The sequence below is a fragment of the Terrapene carolina genome, unplaced genomic scaffold, assembly GCF_002925995.2.
Source record: "Terrapene carolina triunguis isolate 2854851 unplaced genomic scaffold, T_m_triunguis-2.0 Scaffold714, whole genome shotgun sequence".
Lineage (NCBI taxonomy): Eukaryota > Metazoa > Chordata > Testudines > Emydidae > Terrapene > Terrapene triunguis.
In genome coordinates this window covers 16,819,482-16,838,327 of record NW_020665065.1, presented here as the reverse complement: position 1 = coordinate 16,838,327, position 18,846 = coordinate 16,819,482, and the positions used below count along the sequence as shown (strand labels likewise).

The 18,846-nt window shown below is 54.9% G+C and overlaps 1 protein-coding gene across 1 annotated transcript in view; it reads left to right on the top strand.

Moving 5' to 3' along the window:
• The first annotated feature begins 6,244 nt into the window (after positions 1–6,244).
• LOC112122399 (rootletin-like) overlaps positions 6,245–18,846 on the top strand; it is a 16,799-nt gene continuing 4,197 nt past the window's right edge. Inside the window, exons 1-3 of the mRNA XM_026660111.1 lie at positions 6,245–6,517; positions 9,479–9,620; positions 10,682–10,833. Of these exons, the coding sequence (XP_026515896.1) occupies positions 6,461–6,517; positions 9,479–9,620; positions 10,682–10,833 (351 nt within the window). The 5' untranslated portion in view covers positions 6,245–6,460. The remainder of the gene's footprint in view (positions 6,518–9,478; positions 9,621–10,681; positions 10,834–18,846) is intronic.

Sequence of the window (18,846 nt, the reverse complement as noted above, 5' to 3'; positions counted from 1 at the left end):
GACTCAGAACAGACAGGGATGGGGGGGGGCTTGGGGGTTCCCTAATCTATATTTGATAGCACGGGAAGGATCCAGATCCAGAATCACCCTGGTTCAGGCCTGCCCTGCTGCCCTGCAGGGTCAGCTCACAATATCATGAGCACCTCTGCCTCAGTTCAGCAGGGCTGGGCTTTCAGCAGTGCAGTCCGTAATCCCCAAGGATGTCCACAAAGCCCCCTACGGGAAGAGGAGGTGAGGTCAAGCCAGCAGAAGGGTTGGGGTTGGGTGTGTGACACGTGGACTCGTTCTGTGTGGGGCTTTAAGTTTCTGGCTTCTTGTTTGGTTTCCTTGAGAGCATCACCCTTGTTTACAATGTGGGTCTCCTCTAAAAAGGGAATCTGGGGACGTGGCCTCCATCTGATTGGCCCCGAGTGCGTCTCAGCATCACGCTTATTAGACCAGGGGTAGGCAACCTATGGCACGCGTGCCAAAGACGGCACGTGAGCTGATTTTCAGTGGCACTCACACTGCCCAGGTCCTGGCCACGGGTCTGGGGGGCTCTGCATTTTAATTTAATTTTAAATGAAACTTCTTAAACATTTTAAAAACCTTATTTAGTTTACATACAACAAGAGTTTAGTTATATATTATAGACTTATAGAAAGAGACCTTCTAAAAACGTTAAAATGTATTACCGGCACGCGAAACGTTAAATTAGAGTGAATAAATGAAGACTTGGCACACCACTTCTGAAAGGTTGCTGACCCCAGTATTAGACCCTCACTTAGGGTCTAACTCCCATTTCCCTGTAGGAGCCAAGGCGGCTGGCAGAGGAGGGAGCTGGACTCTCTCATTCCTTGTGCGTTGTTTGCTAAGTTCTGGTCAGTTACACCTGCACAAGCAGTGGGCGTGGCACAGCTGTGGGGGAAGGCAGAACCTGACCTGATGGAGCTCTGTGCCTGGTGATGTCGGAGAAGGAGAGGCCAGCTTGACTGTGAGTCCAGGGTGATTCTGCAGGGGTGGCAGTTAGGGGAAAATATTATTTTCCCTTTGTAAACTGAACACCCCTCTCTCTGCCGTATGCACTTGCTGCATCTTGTCTGACACTGAGCCCTGATCTTGCAATTTGCCCACCCAGGTGCTGCAGAATGGTTGTGTGTGGCCATGAGGGCTCACTTGCCTGATATTTAGTGCAGGATCAGGGCCTTCTGCTGCAAGCTTATTGGTGTAGGGACTTTATGTTGTTTGTCCAGTACACCGTACGCTACGGCCCTGATCCTGATCTGGCCACCACTGTAATATAATAATAGGGATGGTCGAGTAGAGGCCAGTGAAAATCAGCCTTTTCATCCTCCTGGCATAGATTTACTGAGGCCTGGTCTACATCTTAAAACGGATCGACCGAGTTATGTCGCTCAGGGCTGGGGAAAATTTCCCACCATAGTGAGGTTGACCCAACGCCCACTATAGATGCAGCTAGGTCGATGGAAGGATTCCTCAGTCGGCTTAACTACTGCCTCTCGGAGAGGTGGATTAACTGCCTCCGCAGAAACCCCCCTTCCATTGACGTGGGAGGCGTCGAGGCTACAGCGGCCCAGCTGCAGCGCCGGAGCTGCCCAGCTGTAATGCGGAGGTGGCCGGGCTCTGCCCACTTTGTCTGCTCGTGCAGAGTTCTAGCCCAGCTGCCCTTATTGACTTTCAGTGGGACCCCGCTGGAGGCTCACCTGAGCCTTTCATCGTGTAAGGTTGGGACTCTGCGGGGAGAAAATCCGGTGGCTTGGAAAAGCCCATCGTCCACATCCCTCAGATGGCGGAAATCTTGCTGGGTCATGAGCTTTCCACCCTCTTGGACTGGGAGCCAATTGGACCTAGAAATCCGGGTTCTTCTGCCCTGAGATCTGATTTAGGATCAAAGCACCTGGCGGGACAGCCTTTGGATTTGGGGGTTCGAATCCAGTGACTGCCAATAAAATCTGGGGTGTTTGAGATCTGAGCAGTCAGCTCCGGAACCAATCTGTCTGTCGTGTGTTTCTAAAGTGACACCTACATGTAGAGCACAGCAACATAGCTGGTGCTAACAGCGTCCCAAAAGGATGTTTCTAGTGTAGACATGCTTACAAGCAGAGACAGCAGGACTTCTGGGCTTAGCTGCAGCTGTTAATTTTTGCCTCGTTCATTCTCAGTTTATTTGTATGAGATTCTCTCCGTTTACAGGCTGATTTTAAGATGAAAATATTTGTTGTTTGGGAAGGATTCTTACCAACCTAACCTCTCTACAGACGGCCTCGTGGGGAACACTGGGGTCTTCCAACCTTTGCTTCTACTTAAGGCCTTTCATTGTCAGTTAAAACAACGAGGAGTCCTTGTGGCCCCTTAGAGACTAACACATTTATTTGGGCATAAGCTTTCGTGGGCTAAAACCCACTGCATCAGATGCATGGAGTGGAAAATACAATAGGCGGGTATATATACACAGCACATGAAAAGATGGGAGTTGCCTTATGAAGTGAGGGGTCAGTGCTAACGAGCCAATTCAATTAAGATGGAAGTGGCCTGTTCTCAACAGTAGAATACCAAGGGAGGAAAAGTCACTTTTGTAGTGGTGATGAGGCCAATGTAATCAGGGTGGCCCATTTCAAAGAGTTGACAAGAAGGTGTGAGTAACAGTCGGGGGGAATTAGTTTTTGTAGTGACCCATCCACTCCCAGTCTTTATTCAGGGTATGTCTACACTACGGGATTAATCCGAATTTAGATAATTCGAATTTGGGAAACAGGTTGTATAAATTTGATTGTGCGCGGCCACACTAAGCACATTAATTCGGTTTTTAACCACATTAATTCGGTGGTGTGCGGCCACACTACCCCATTTATTTTAATCACATTAATTCGGTGGTGTGCGGCCACACTAACCCTAATTTGAATTAACAAAATCGATTTTGGCGCTACTCCGCTCGTCGAGGTGGAGTACAGAAATCGATTTAAAGCGCCCTTTAATTCGAACTAAATGGCTCTGTTGTGTGGACGGGTGAAGGGTTAATTCGAATTAACGCTGCTAAATCCGAATTAATCCCGTAGTGTAGACCAGGCCAGAGTCTAATTTGATGGTGTCCAGTTTGCAAATTAATTCCAGTTCTGCAGTTTCTCATTGGAGTCTGTTTTTGAAGTTTTTTTGTTGAAGAATTGCCACTTTTAAGTCTGTTATTGAGTGACCAGGGAGGTTGAAGTTCTCCTACTGGTTTTTGAATGTCATAATTCTTGACATCTGATTTGTGTCCATTTATTCTTTTGCATAGAGACTGTCCGGTTTGGCCAATGTACCTGGCAGAGGGGCATTGCTGGCACATGATGGCATAGATCACATTGGTAGATGTGCAGGTGAACGAGCCCATGATGGTGTGGCTGATGTGATTAGGTCCTATATTTCCAGATTTCACAAAAGCAATTGTTCCATTTTTACTGATTTACAGCCGAATTTGGGACTACTCAGGTACATGAAAATACTGTGTGTTAAGGAAATCCAATCCACTACATTAGGTGGAAGTGTTTATGTTAATAATAAGTCAGTCGAAGTGTTAAAAGCGAGGCTGTCTGTTAAAATAAGGCAATGTAGTGGAAGATGCCCGCATGGGTGAAAATACGGTTAGTGTCCAATTTGTGAAGTAAACCACTGTATTAAACTGCTTTGACTTTCAATACTTTTACTTTTTTTCTATTCGTTGCTTTTTTACTGCCTTCCTGTCTCCCCATAGTAACTCTGATCTTTAGCCTGAAAACTGTTAATTTCGATGTTAATAATCGATGTTCACCCGCTGTTTAATTTTTGTAATACATACTGATAAGTTACCAGGAAAGTTTAGCAAAGTAACAACTGAAATCAAAGGGCCTCGCTTCTGCTTAAGCCCCATCAAGGTCTGAAAAGGCGGGATTCTTCAGCAATGGAGTTTGCCCACATTTGTATTACCATAGTAATGGAGGTTTGAAGTTGTCATAGTGACGGTTGCTTAGGGGTTGGGCAAAGCACCATCTCGCTTATCCTTCTCCCCCATTGGCTTGATCCCCCCTCCTCCCCGCTCCAAAGCCAGGCTACTCTTGGGTCCTAGTGCACCCTGCTTTGCTTTCAGATGATGATGTTGGTGACACCAGAGATGTCCCCTTTGAGCCTTGTCCACCAGAGGGCAGGTTAGCTGAGGCAGTGGTGATAACACCAACGACTGGCCCCCGTTAGGGTTTGCACTATCACTAGCACCAGCCGAGCTGCACCGGTGCTAGTGCAACAGTGGGAGATTCTTCTAAAAATGCTCGTGCAAGAGACAGCTGTGAAGTGTAAAGTTAGGGTCCCAGCTGTGAGCCCAGAAGGACGGTGTGAATCCTGTGTCTTTGGGTAGGTCTACCCTGTGATCGGAGGTTTAAGTGCAGCTCGGGGAGGCATGCCCATTAGGAATACGGCTAAAGAAATCAGTGAAGATGCGGTGGCACGGGCTTCAGCGTGGCCTGTGCGAGCCCATCTGGAACCCTAGGTACAGCCTGTGCCAGGGTCCATGCCACTGCGTCCTCACTGCTATTTTTAGTTGTGCTAGCAGGGTTAGAGGTAGCGCTGGTATGCCTGTCTGAGCTGCAGTTACCCGTTGCAGTGTAGACATCCCTTAGATGCACTATACCTTGGTAGGCAAGAGGGTGCAGTGTAACCTGATTGGGTCAGTATAATGGCCTTTTTGTGCCATTTGCTTCAGTTGCTGTAAATCCTGCTGCCCATCCCTCTGGCTTCTCAGGAGTCCAGGTTGCTAGGTTGAAGCGGCCTTTATTCAAGACAGTGTCGCTTAGTGGGTAGAACAGGACACAGGGAGACGGATTCACTGAGTTCCATTTCCAGCTTCTCCCACCAACTTTGCAGGGTGACCGAGGGCAAGTCACTTTTGTCTTTCTGTGCCTCAGTTTCCCCATTTGTAAAATGGGTCTAATACAATCCACCTGCCAGAGGTGCTGTGTGGCTTCATGAGTCTGTAAAGCACCTTGGGCTCTTCCTGGGCAAAAGGCTCCCGAGAAGGGCAAAGTATTAGTCTGATTCTCCCCACCCGCTAGTGGCAGGGGGCACAGAGAGGGGAGGGGCTGAGGGACACATTTGAGAGTACTGTACTTTTTCAAGCATAGTGTGATTTACAGCAAAATTCTCAGGCCTGGGAGAGGTGCTGGGTTTTCTAGCAGGCTGATTTCTGGACCCTTCTTGGGGGCTTAATCTGTCACATCAGCCTTTGACTAGTAGGAGTCTGATCACTTGGATCCGTGTTCCCTACTAGCTACTGAAAGGAGAGATGCTGCCTGAGAGATTCCCGGATGCTGAGGGCTGGCAGGTGCTGGACTGGATCAGTCTGTCTGTCCCAGTATCCTGTCTCTGACAGTGGACAGCTTCAGAAGAAGGTTCAAGACCAGAGGCGGATGACAGTTTTGTGGGGCCCTGGGCCAGAGCAAGTGGGGGCCCTGCCCCACTCCTTCCACCTGCAGTCCTTCCCCCCCCCGCTGCTGCCAGGGAAATGGGGTCAGACTTCCCCTGCTCCCCAGCAGTAACGTCGGGTGGGCAGAGTAGGGCAAGTCCCTGTTCCCTGACCCCGCTCCCTGGCAGGAAGGCCGGGCGGATGGGCGGAGCGGGTTGGGGTGCCCATTTTTCCAGGGCCCCCCAATTGACTGGGGCCCCTGGGCACGGGCACCGTAGGCCCAGTAGCTAATCCATCATTGTTCAAGACCCCTCCCCTTCAGGGGGCAGATGTGGGGTAAACTGCCCTCCACACTGGGTCTTAGCCCGATCTTTAATAGTTAGAGATTGCCTTAAGCCCGGAAGCGCGAGGCTGAATATCCCTCCCCCAGTTTGCCTTGTCAGTAATGGCAACTGCATAGTCTCCATCCCTGTAGAAATGTCCCCTCCCTGTTTGCATCCTAAATTCTTGGCCTCAGCATAACCCTTTACCCTGTCCACACTCAGCTTTAAAACGTGTCCATGAACGTGTTTTAACACCCCTTGATCCTAGTCTCCCCAAACTCCTTGGGGGCGGGGGCACCTGTAACTGTAGAGCCCACTTCCCCCCTCCTCCCCCCAGCACTCAGGGCTCCTGCGGTGGCTAAAACCAGCCCAGGGCCCGTGTCTCGCCTCTCTGCGGCAGGCGGCTGGGGAGCGCTAGGACCCCAGGGCAGGGAGAGGATGGCCATGAATGAAATCTCCAGGAAGGGGCGGGATCCCTGGGCCGCCTGCCCGCCTCCCGGGCCGCCCTGGGTCTCCCTGCCCGGAGGTCACACGGGGGAGCGGGACTTAACCCTAATCCCGAGTCCCCGGGCGCTGCGCTTTGGGTGCGGAGCAGGCGCTGCCCGGGGAAGAGCCCGTGGGGGGCCCCAGGCGATGGGTCGCTCCTGAGCCGCTAGCAGCCGGGAAGAGGGGCTGGGCTGGGCTGGGCCGGCTGGCGGGGGGCTCGCGGATCTCCCGGGGACCCCCCATGAGCGCCCCCGAGCGCGCAGCGGACGCCGAGCTGAAGCTGGAGGCGGTGATCCAGGTTGGTGGGGTGGTTTCGCTTTTCCGAGGGGCTGGTCCAGCTGCGGAGCCCGCGGCTCGGGTTGCGGGGCGCTAGGCTGAAAGGATCCGGGCAGGGACTAGTGGGAGGAGGGAGCGCCCGGTTCTGGTCTCACTCCGGATCGGAAACTCCTGGGCCGTCCTGGGTTTCACGCGCTTCCTCGCCTTGCAAGCGGAGCCTGTAAGTGTGGCACCGACTCCCCCTCTCCCTGCTGTGGCTCAAGCCAGCCCCGACTTCTGAGCCATTTTACACCTCCCAGGGCCGGGAGAATTGCTGGGGGACCCAATGCCTGATTCGGATTTCACACTGATTTCAGTGGGGCTGCTCGCGATTTACACTGGGGCCAAGGAGAGGCGAATCAGGCCCCTGGTATATTCCAAAGACTCCTCTTTGCCCTTTGTCTTGACTGTTTGGGTAGCAACAGTGTATGAGCCAGTCCTGAAAGGCCTCCTTGAAAATGCTGCTCGCTTGGATTAAGGGTGATCTGCCAAGCTGATGAAGTTTTTTAGGATATATATGTGAAGCTTGAAAGGTTTTTTTCTTCCCCTCCCCGCCTTGTTTTTTAAACCGTACAATATCTGGCATATTATATCTTGCCTTCTCAGTTGTTGCTTGGACAGCTAGAGACAGGGTGGGAGATGTATGAGCCAGTTATTAAAGGGGCGCCCGTGTATTTCACTCCATCCTGGAGTGTTTGTCTCCCAAGCACATGCCAGGCATTGGAGTTATATGAGTGGTTTTTAAAAAAACATTGTTGCTCGGGTTTGATGCTTGTAATCGCATCATCCTCGCAGTTCTCCAGCTGGCTGCAGAGTTCTCCAGTAGGGAAAGAGGCAGAAAAGGGCATGAGCCCAACTTTTCTACCCCCTGTGCAGATCACCCGTCAGCCCCTCGACAGGCTCAAACGGGTGCACACGCTGGCACCTGATTGGATTGCTTTGTATTAGGGCACTATTTTTATCCCCTGAAATGAAAGCTGCAAAGGAACCGAGTTCAGAGGCAGGGCTGGGTCTGACTCCCAAGCCCATTCCAGGCCAGGGAGAGAGTCTCTCTGGACGATACCGTAGAGCTCTCGGGTGTGAGGTGAGCCAACGGGTAAAGGATGCCTGTCCGTATTGCCCTGGCAGGGACGGGCGTGGCGGGGCAGGGAGAGATTAGGTCCGTGTTTGTAAGGGCTTCTTGGGGAGCTTGCACCTAGAAAGTGTTTGCAAAGTGCTTTGCCCATTCCTGGGTTCTGGGGGTGTCACAGCTCTGAACTGCACCCCTGAGTAGCTTGGGTCCAAATCCGGGCTCCTCGTGGGATAAGTGGAGGGGCTGGGGCTTGGTAATGGAACCGGGAGCCTTTTGCCTCTGAGCTCTTGGTTTGAGTCTGAACTACCAGGAGCGATGGGAAGTTGCTTCCATCCTGGTGGCTGTTCAGTGGCCTGTGTAAAGCGAGTGGGTTGGTCTCCAGCCAGGTCCCTAGTGCCCAGATTTCCACACCCCACAAAAACCTTTCTCACCCCCGGCCCCCTTTGCCTCTGCGGTGAGGCCAAGGGTTGAATGGAGGGTGTCACGGTGGGAGCTTGCCCTGGCCGCGATGGACCCACCATCAACCTCTGCGGGCTTTGGATCAGGTCCTACTTGAGGACTTCAGCCTCCTGGGTTGTCAGCCCAGCACTAGAAAGTGAGCGATGGGGTGTGAGGATTGTTCTCGCCAGGGCCAGGAGCTGGAGGCTAGGATCTGGCGCCCCATTGATTGGGGCTGACAGTAAAAATCCTCTTCTCTCGTTCTCAGCCTGACCCCAGTGACTATTGGGTCCGGCCTGGCCCCATGAATCTCCCTTGGGGAAGGGTGGGGTTGATCCCATTGCAGCTGAAACAACCATCCGTCGGCCTTGCTGGTGACAAGTGAAGGGGAAATGACCCAGGAGCCTGACATGGACTTTCCCCTGCGTGATCTGAACCCAGGACAGGCAGGTGGTGACCAGGACCCTAGAGGTGCTGTCGTCCTCCCTGGGAAAGATGCTGCCACGTTTAAGCAAATGAGGGTGGAAAATGGAACCCGCAGTGGCCGGCAGCCTGGGTGTTGCCAGGGATTTTTGTGGCATGTCATAAAGTCCAGTGGATTCGGTTTATTTATTTGTCCCTGACTGAGTCCAATCATGGGGGTGCTGGGGCGCTGATCTCTTACACTAGCATCTTGGGGCCAGGGGCCGCTAAATCTCCCCCTCCCCCCAATATTTCCTTTCCCCAGCTCCTGCTGACATTTCTTTCCTCTGCTGTTCGGGGTGAATTTGGGTATTAGCAATGCAAAGGACCTGTAGGGCAGCCAGGTGCTGTGTAAACCCCCCCATGCCCACCACTGTTCTTGCTGCTCCTCCCTCATCTCTGCCCGGCTCCTCCGTCCTGGGCCACTGCAGGCGTGGCCCTCTCCTGAGCAGGTGCGTGCAGTGAGTTTACAGCATGGGTGGATATGTGATAGGGTGAAACCCACCAGACCTGCAGGATTTGAACCCAGGTCAGCAGGTTGGCTGCTAATCCCCTGGTTCCATGTTGGCTTTGCCTGTGATGTTTCTGGGGACCTGGGTCCAATCCAGCTAGACGGAGTCTTGAGCATCCCAACCTCCTGTCATTGGCCTCTCCACAGTCAGTCACCTGTATCCCAGCCACAGCTGGTTAGGAGGGTTGGGCGGGCTTTGCATTGTGTCTTGATTGGCTGACTGGTGTCTGAGCAGCGCAAGGCTGCCTCCCAGTATGTCTGTCTGGGGAGCAAGAGTTGCAGTCCCAGGGCGAGTTCAAGGCATTTGCCAAGGTGCACAGGGCCACGAAGGGCCAGGAGAAGGCCGTACGGGCTATGGAGACCTCCTGGGGTAGCTCCTGTCCGTAGGGGGAACTAGCGACCGAGTGCCAGGTTGGCAGGCCTGGCTCCCGCGCTCAGCCTGCTGTGTTCGCACCCCACAGAAGCTGGAGAGCAGCGTGCTGACCTCAGGGGAGGGGAAGAGTCTTACCATTCGGGGCAGCTCTGAGGACGCGCCCCCCACCCGCCTGCCCGCCCGGATCCGAGAGATCGTCGCCGAGAACCTGTCGGAGCAGGAGAGCCCAGGTAGGGTTGTGGCAGTCCTGCCCCCCTGCCGTTCTCCGCGTCCATCAGTCTAACCCGCTCCCCGCCGTACCCTACTGGGCTGAGCCTCGTGCTGAGGGAGTGCGTGGGTTCTGCCCGGCCACGCCAAACCACAGCCACCAAGAAGCAGCTTCTCGGCGGGTTCTTGGCCCCTGGTCCTTGCCAGGCTGTGCCCACCTGATGGCTGCACTGGTAGCTTGCCAGGAGCCTCAGGACCATGCCTAGATGGTGTGGAGTGCAGCCGCCTTTGCAGAGACTAGACCCCAGTCTGCAGTGATCCGTCTGGATCCAAGCAGGCCGGCTGCCTTGCTAAATTCCCCATCCCCCATGCAGTGCAAAACGGGTGCTTTAAAGGCTCGTGGCCCCTCCCACAAAACCTCCCTTGCTGTGGGGCTCACCAAACCAGGGGAGAGCTGGGCCACCCATGGCAGCCAGATTGACCCTGTCAGTGCCCCGGGACTGTGCCCTGGTGGAGCGCCCAGTCTGGGTGCCCACTGCCAAAGGTGGTCGCTGATTTAGGCAGCAAAGCAATGCGGCCCAGGGAGGGGCTTGGAGCTACGGCTGCCTTGTACCTCAGTTGATATTCCCCCCCCAGCACCCCAGGACCCACTTTCTTCTCCATCTCTTGGAGCCCAGGGTCCGGCTGTATCCATCAGCCTCCGTCTTCCCACAAAGGGCTCTACGTCTCGTGCTGCCACTGGCCGCTGCCTTGGGAGTCTTGTGTTGAGGGCTCCCAGGAAATCCTGCTGCGACGCTGCCCTGGGCTCGGGAGGAAGGGGACAGGGCTGGGCTGGCCCCACCTCGCTCTGTGGCACCGACGGGTGCGTCACGTGGAACGTGGGTGATCACCCATGCGGCCGCGTCTAGTATTGTGGATGTCAAGGCCTTAAACAGGGGCGATCTGGACCTCTGCTAGGAGAACCACAGGACCAGCTTCTTCTCCAGGCAACCACCTCCCTGTGGCTCTGGGGTGGGCGCCCCCAGCTGGGCGCTGATGCCCGTCCTGCCCTGCTCTGCTACGGCTCTCGCTCTTCTCCCCGCAGCAGCCTGCCCTGGGGAGATGTCGTCGCTCCTCTCCCTCCAGGAGGAGAACCGCCTCCTGCAGCAGGAGCTGTCCCGTGTCGAGGACCTGCTGGCGCAGAGCCGGGCCGAGCGCGATGAGTTGGCCATCAAATACAACGCCATCAGCGAGAGGGTAGGTGTGGGAAGCCGTGCCTGTCCGGATGGGGGTGGATCCTCCCCCCCCCCCCGCCCCCGGGTCTGTGTTCAGGCAGGCACCATCGGATGTGCTGTGGCAGCTCCCACTGAGCTCTGTGCTCAGGGAGAAGTCCTTTGTGCCAGAAATGGGGCTCTGCCATGGCGGGGAGGGGAGGTCGTCATTGGAGCTGGGCAAAACTTTTCATCTGAAACTTTTTTTGGCAAAAAAAAAATGAAGAGTGAGGTCGACTGAAACATTCTGCAGATTCCGGTCGATTTCACCAAAGTGTTTTGGTTGAAGCGGACGGTGTGTGTGTGTGTGTGTGTGTGTGTGGGGGGGAGGCGGAAACACACTGAAAAAAATTCTGAAAATGTCAGAACGTTTCCTTTTGACGTTTTCCAAACGAAACATTTCAACTTTTCACTTTGAAATGCCCTCGAATTTTATGACAAAAACATTAAAGGGAAAATAAGAACATAAGAACGGCCAGACTGGGTCAGACCAAAGGTCCATGTAGCCCAGTGTCCTGTCTTCTGACAATGGCCAATGCCAGGTGCTTCAGAGGGAATGGACAGAACAAAAAATCTTGTTTTTTCAGGTGACCCCAAAATAACTAGAGACCCCCATTTTTTTGGCATTACCAGCAGTGAACAGAACAATCTGTGATTTGCCCAGCTCTAGTCATCAGGACTTAATGAGGTGCAGTAGGGCAGTTGAGTCTGAAGAAACATCCTCCCCCCCCACCCCCCCGGGGTCTCCTTGGAGCCTCTTCCGCCTCCAGTGCCGGTGGTGAGGGTGCGTGTGCAGGAGGCCCATGCACTGGGGATGGGGCCCTGTGTGTTCTGGCTTGGAAGCCAATCTCCTGGGTTCAATTTGGTTTTGCGTCTGGTCTCTTGGGGTTGGTGACCCCCATCGCTTCGGGACTCTTCCCCGGCCGGTGTGCTCAGAACATCTCGCCTTGTCTTAAGCCCAACTCTTCCCCTTCATAGAATATCAGGGTTGGAAGGGACCTCAGGAGGTCATCTAGTCCAACCCGCTGCTCAAAGCAGGACTAATCTCCAGACAGATTTTTGCCCTAGATAGCCCCCTCAAGGATTGAACTCACAATCCTGGGTTTAGCAGGCCAGTGCTCAAACCACTGAGCTATCCCTCCCCCCATAGAGGGATAGACACATTGAAACCAGCTGAGCCCTGAGATCTGGTTAGGAACCAGGGAATGGCTGTCCTCAGGCAATGGCGCTCCTTTGGCACTGCCTCGCTAGGGGGGCCCGTGCATATGCATGCCTGGCTGCTCTCGACCTCCTGCTGGGCGGAAAGTCCCAGCTCTCTCGCATTGATGTGCCAAGAGGGGAACGAATGATAGCACGTCTCTCCTGGGCTGTAGCCCGGAATGCACTTAGAGTTGCCCCCCCTCCAGGATTGCCCTGGAGTCTCCAGGCATTAGAGCTTAATCTTTAATGAAAGGTTATGGCATGTGATGAAACCTCCAGGAACATGTCCAAGCAAAACGGGCAGCCCACAATGCAACGTGTTTCCCTGCCGGGGGGTCCCGTGCACAGCGGCACGTCTGGGGCAGTGACCCGGTGGAATACACAGGTTGGCTGATTCTGAGGGAAGTTTTGTGTGTTCTTGTCCACGCCAGGATCAGGGGCCTGTCTGGGCATGTTCTTGCAGGGAATGTGACCGGGGCTTGCTGGGACTTGCCCCAGAGGAAATAAAAGGCCTGGTGGCTAGTGGTTGGGATAGCAGCCGGTTGGTGTCCTTGGCACTCACCTTGGGGGTGGGGTACTGACCTGCGCCCGACACAGCCGGGCGGGCCGCGGGGGTTAAAGCACAGAAAAAGCCCCTTCCAGTGACACTGAGCGTCTGATTTCAAACCAGCAGCTACAATGGAAGCTCTGAATCCCGTCCTTTGTGCGACTCTGGCCGCAGCGAAGGCCCTGAGGGGGAAGTTGGGCCAGAGGGACCCTCCCACTCCCAACTCCCGCCCGTCGGGCTGCTTGAATGGAGGTTTTGTTGCTGGATTTCTCCAAGTGCAGTAACAAATCTCTGTGAAAAGCACTTAGGTCGGAGCCCCTTGGTGGGCTCCGGCCCCCAGGGGAGGGAGGGTGGTGGGCGGATGCTCTGGCCCCCAGGGGGGAGGGAGGGTGGTGGGCGCTGGTTGCGTGTATGTAGATAGCACCTGTAGTGCTGTATGACAGCTGAACTGCACCCAGCTAATAACACGCTGTGCAGAGGACTTTGCATGAGTAGATTGCAGAATACACCCCAACTGAGGGGTGATCGCAGGAGCTGGAGGTTGGGAGTTGTTTGAAGGAGGGGACCGGGGTGGTATTAGGCTGTTCCCAAGTGCGGGGCAGCTGGAGAAGGGAGAAAGTTTGGAGTGGGGAAGGGGACTTGGCTCACCGCCCCAAGAATGACCCTGTCTGCGGCCATTGATTCATAGATTCATAGATTCTAGGACTGGAAGGGACCTCGAGAGGTCATCGAGTCCAGTCCCCTGTCCTCATGGCAGGACCAAATACTGTCTAGACCGGGGTGGGCAATCTTTCAGAAGTGGTGTGCCGAGTCTTCATTTATTCACTCTGATTTAACGTTTCGCGTGCCGGTAATACATTTTAACATTTTTAGAAGGTCTCTTTCTATAAGTCCATAATATATAACTAAACTCTTGTTGTATGTAAAGTAAATAAGGTTTTAAAAATGTTTAAGAAGTTTCATTTAAAATTAAATTAAAATGCAGAGCCCCCCGGACCCGTGGCCAGGACCTGGGCAGTGTGAGTGCCACTGAAAATCAGCTCACGTGCCGTCTTTGGCACGCGTGCCATAGGTTGCCTACCCCTGGTCTAGACCATCCCGGATAGACATTTATCTAACCTACTCTTAAATATCTCCAGAGATGGAGATTCCACAAGCTCCCTAGGCAATTTATTCCAGTGTTTAACCACCCTGAAAAAATACCTAGACAGTCCAAGTCCCCTTCCCCACTCCAAACTTTCTCCCTTCTCCCGCTGCCCCTCACTTGGGAACAGCCTAATACCACCCCAGTCCCCTTGGTATGTACTTGGGGCAGCTAGCCCCTTGTGCCGCTGAGGCTACGTGTCTATATTTAGCACGCTAGCTGGATTGGAGCTAGCGCCGGTATGTCTCCTTGAGCTAGAACTGACCCCTTCCAGCTCCAGGGTAGATGTACCCTTAGTTAGCAGGCGCAGGAGGAGGTCAAGGCCGAGATGCAGGCAGGCTGGAGAGCTTCGACCCTGCGGAGGAGAAGCGCAGACTCCGTGGGGGGGTTGCCAGGGATCCCATGAGAAGCAATGATCAGCACTGCAGGGGGGCAGTGATCTCAGCGGCGTGGGGCGGGCTGGAGGGGGGTTGACGGCAGAGGGTGATGAAGGAGAGGAGAGAGCTGCATGGTGTGAAAGTGGAATACCAACCACTACAAGGCAGTGGCACCAATTCAGATATTTTTTGAGGGCAGTGCAGGAACCGACTCCCCAGACGCCAGGTCGCAGTACCGTGTAGCCCGGCTGCCCCTCCATCTGTACGGAGGGGTGACCGGGTCAAATGTCTGTATGTTGTGACCACGCAGCTGCGGCAATGCTCTGGCAGCAGCCACACTGGGTTAGTCTGGGATCGTTGCGGAAAGGCATTCCTACAAGGCTCTGGGGAGAGAGAAAGCAGCGAATGGCCCCCCTGGCTAGATGGCCGGAGAGAGGTTTGATCCCAGGCGCTGTAGATCGATGCGCGAGGAGCTCTTTGTGAACTCCGAGCGTCACGCGCTGTGAGCTGGGAATGGGGCAGTGATTGATGAGCCCTAGCTCGGTCCGAATGACGGCAGATTCTTTTCTTCAAGGCTAAACATGGGAGCGGCGGTTATCTCTGGCTTCGCTGGCCTGGGAGCGCTTGGCATAGCTCGCTTCAGTGATGGTGGCTGTGTGTCTGTCCTTATGGAAATAATAATAATAAACCACAGCTCTGGGATAGCGCTTGTCATCGGTAGATCTCAAACCATGAAGTCAGGATCATTATCCCTCTGTGCGGGTGGGGAAACTGAGGCACAGAAGGGGGAAAGTGACTTGCCCAAGATTACCCAGCAGGCCGGTGGCTGAGCCGGGAACAGAATGCAGGTCTCCTGAGTCCCAGTCCTGTGCCTGATCCGCTTGGCCTCTCCAGTGGCAACCTTCCTCTTTGCTAGCCCAGCCCATCCCTGGAGGAACATGTTACCTTTCTCAGTCACTATTTCAAGTGCAGTCCTGGTTGGTGGTGATGGGCAGGTGCTACCATCTGGTGCTACTGCCGTGGCCCGTGTTACAGCACTTGGGGATGGGTCTCTGTCCGTTTCTGAGTGGATGAGTGTCCCCGTCGTGAAATCACCATCACAGCTGGCGCTAACTAGCCCCTGCTGTCAGCACAGGGGCCAAGGGCAGAGCAGAGCTGAGTGCCGCAAGGCCGGGGGTGAGAGCAACAGCGGGGGACAGCACGTCAGTGGGGAATTGTGCAGCATAACCCGGCACCTTTATATTCCAGACCCCCAAATTATGGGGCCTGGCGGCGTCTGTGCACTTGTACCCCAGAAACTGACCTACCCTGTGTGTGGGGGGGGAGCAGGGGCTGTGGCAGGGAGGCGCGAGCCCCCTCACGGTTTCTCATCTTCTTTTGAGGCAGCATTTTGGGCTAGCGACAGCCCTGGTGACCGTGGCAACGGGGCAGAAGAATGGAAGGAATCCCTGGTTGCTAAGGCAGCAGTTGCTAGGGGAGATGGTAAACTTTGTTCATTCCAGGGCCTGAGCCTTTAGAAAATGCAGAATACGTAATAATACTAATAATGAGATGAGCAGAGAGGTGGGGTGGGGTCACCTCTTGGGCAGTTTATTCCAGACTCCACCAAGCTGGGACGATATAAGCAATTGAGAATAGCCACGAAATACCAGCGGGCCGGATCTTGGTGCCACTGACGGAAATCTCTTTGGGAGCAGGTTGGCCCTGCAGTTGGGAATCCTTCCCCCCCCCCCCCATTTAAGCGGGAGGCACCCGAAAATGAAGACTAAATGTGTGAGGCTTGGTAACTCTGGCTTCTCGGTCTCGGGGATCTTGCTTGGCTTCTCGGGGGCTGCAGAGGCGGTTTTGATGCACGTCTCCGCCATCGCAAATGCAGCAACAAAATCCAGGGGCCGGGGCACCGCACCGGGAGTCGGAAGCCCTGGTGGTAATTCCCAGCTGTGCCACTGAGCTGCAGCGCTCTGTGCCTCAGTGTCCCCAGCTGTAAAACAGGCACAAAGATATTGACTCTTCTTTGTAAAGTGCTTTGAGATGTAGGGATGGCAGACTGCCCAATAAGCACTACGTATTGTTGTTGGGTTTTTATTTTATTACACAATTAAAAATTTTTCTTTTTAGAGAAAAACTGGGATTTTCCCTTTAGCTCCAGTTTTGTAACCAGAGGACCCAAGGTGATCTGGCTCATATGTTAGCTTGCCCGATATTTTATTTTTTTTCTTCTTTTCCCCCTGATCTGCCCCTGTTTAAAATAACGGTTTAACTGGATTTTCAGCAGCAAGTACGCCGTCCATAAGCAAACGGGAAGTCCGGGAGCCAAGCAAACGGGACACCCAGCAAATCTGTATGTTTCAGGCTTGTGGCTAGATGTAAGAGAGAATGTGCGTGACTAGGAGAAGAGGGACAGATCAGAAACAAAAATATGAATCCGTTCTACTATTAGCTCTTGTACTGCACTTCTAACGTGTCTTGCAAATATGGACCCATATTATTAACCCCATTGTACTGATGGGGAAACTGAGGCCCAGAGAAGGGAAGGGACAATCCCTAGGTCACCCAGTGAGTCACTGGGAGATCTGGGAGTAGAACCCAGCTCTGCTTGATTCACCCGATCTGACTGGAGAAGAAGCCGGCCTGATCCCCTGGGACTGGAAGTGCTGCTGTGTGGCTAAAATCCGTTGCATTTTCTAAGCGTAGAAACACTTCTATTTTTTAAAGAAGGCGAAGTCGGGGCGTTAAACTTCCAGACAGGCACAGCCATTAATGGGCCCTCTCCTCTGTCGGGAGGCTCAGATTGGCCCTGCGGCCCCTTCACCGGGGACTGAGTGCCCTGCCTCTCTAACCTATAGAGTTTCGGAAGCGCCAGTTCCCGTCGTCTCTTGGGGCCACGTGCTGTAAGTGCCCAGAAGTGGACACTGGAAGAGCGGTGCCACCGGCTGTTGAGATGTTGCCGCTTCTTCTCTGCGTTAGCAAGTTGTCCTCCTGAGCGCCTCTTGCTTTGAAACGCCTCTGCCTGGAGTAGCCATAAGAGCCCTTCCCCCGTCTCTAGACATCAAGCACCTCGAAGCATGTCACTCACACAAGCGCCGTATGGGGTGGGTGCATGTTGTCGCGCCTGCTTTACAGATGGGGAAACTGAGGCACGGCTGATGAGCATGTCAGGGAGTGATGATCCTTGATGTGTTCCTTGCGTCCTGAGCCCTTCTGCAGAGGCAATGTGGCGCGGTGTGTGTGCAGGGGGAGCACCCTGCTCATGAACCACCCCCTCAGGCTGGCATTGATTAGTTCGGGGGAGGGGAGGTGTCCTGGATCGAGACCCTTGAGGATGGAGAACTGGGGGGAATATCACTGAACTCCTCTGAATCTCCGTGGTGACGCCGCTTGGGGGGGAGTTCTGCACAGCACGCTCTGGCTGCCGGCGCTAGTGTCTGTCTGTCCATGTCTGGTGCAGACACCCGGGAGTTCCCCGGCCATCAGTCTCCAGCTGGGCACGAACGGGCTGCTCCGCAGACCCCCCGCCGACCCCGGCTTGGTCACGCGACCCCGGCTGGGCCTGTGCAGGCAGGCTGGAGCGGTGGCAGGCCACGGATTACGCTCGCTCTGTGTCTCGTTTCCGAGCCGCCCATTAGAATGTGAATGAGTCTCCGGGCGGCTTAGGGGAGACAATGCACAACCTGGGCCCCGCCGGCAGCTGGATTTCGTAGCCTGTGTCTCGAAGGCGCCAGGGCTTTGTGCCTCGCCGGAGCCGGGAGAGGGAGGGCTCTACAAGGATCTGGGCACGCAGATGTCTGGCAACGCTGCCTGCAGGATGGAGCCGGAGGATCCGGCCCCCTCCGGGCCCCCTGAGGACCCCCCTGGGCTTTACGTGAAGAAGCGAGTGGAGCGGGCAAGTGGCTACCGCCTGGGCTGAGCTGGACTGGCCGGTGGATGCCTGGGGTGGGGGGTGCTGGGGAGGGAGTGGGGGGGTGCCGTGTGCCCTTGCAGAGGGATGCTAGGAGGGAACCCTTGGGGGGGGGCAGGGAGGGTATTGCCTGGGGAGCTGCATGCCATTACCAGCCGCAGCTGATCATCACTGGGTGCAAGAACAGACTCACAGAGCCCCTCTCGGGGGCCCCCTGCTCTGCCTTGATGCCCTCCAGGCTAGAGAGGGTCTGTGATCCCCCTGCTCTTCCTTCTGGCCTGGAAGAGCCCCCTACAGTAGCTGGATAGACCCAGGGTGCTGAATGAGCTGCCCACAGTCCAGATCCCTGGGCCCCCTACCTTATGGTGACCCCTTGGGTCAGCCCGGGGGGCAGGACTGGAGTGTGCTGGCCGGGAGAGCCGATCCATTCCTCTCTCTCTGGACCCCACCGGCTATGGGCCTTGCTGGGGTGGTGGTGGGACCCGGCTGAGCTGGTGGTGGGAGTTGGTTGCTGTGCAGTGGGGTGGGCTCTCAGGGGAGGGTTTTGCTCTGTGCACAGCCCCACGGAGGCAGCTGCTGGCTTGCTGTTCTGGACGCTGACCGCCACCGCGGGGGTTGCAATAAGCTTTGGCTTTTCGCCGTCGGGCATCCGGCTCGAGACCCGCTTCCAGCCCCAGAGGGATGATTTTGGGAGCCCTCTTTGTGCCGGCTGAGTTGACACCTTAACCCTAGTGGGCGGTTTGGCCGCCCCCCCCCCCCAATGGGCACAATTGGCAATTTTAGCTCTAGAAGCCTCAAGAGTTCAGTAGGTGCTGCAGAGCTGGGGCGGGGGG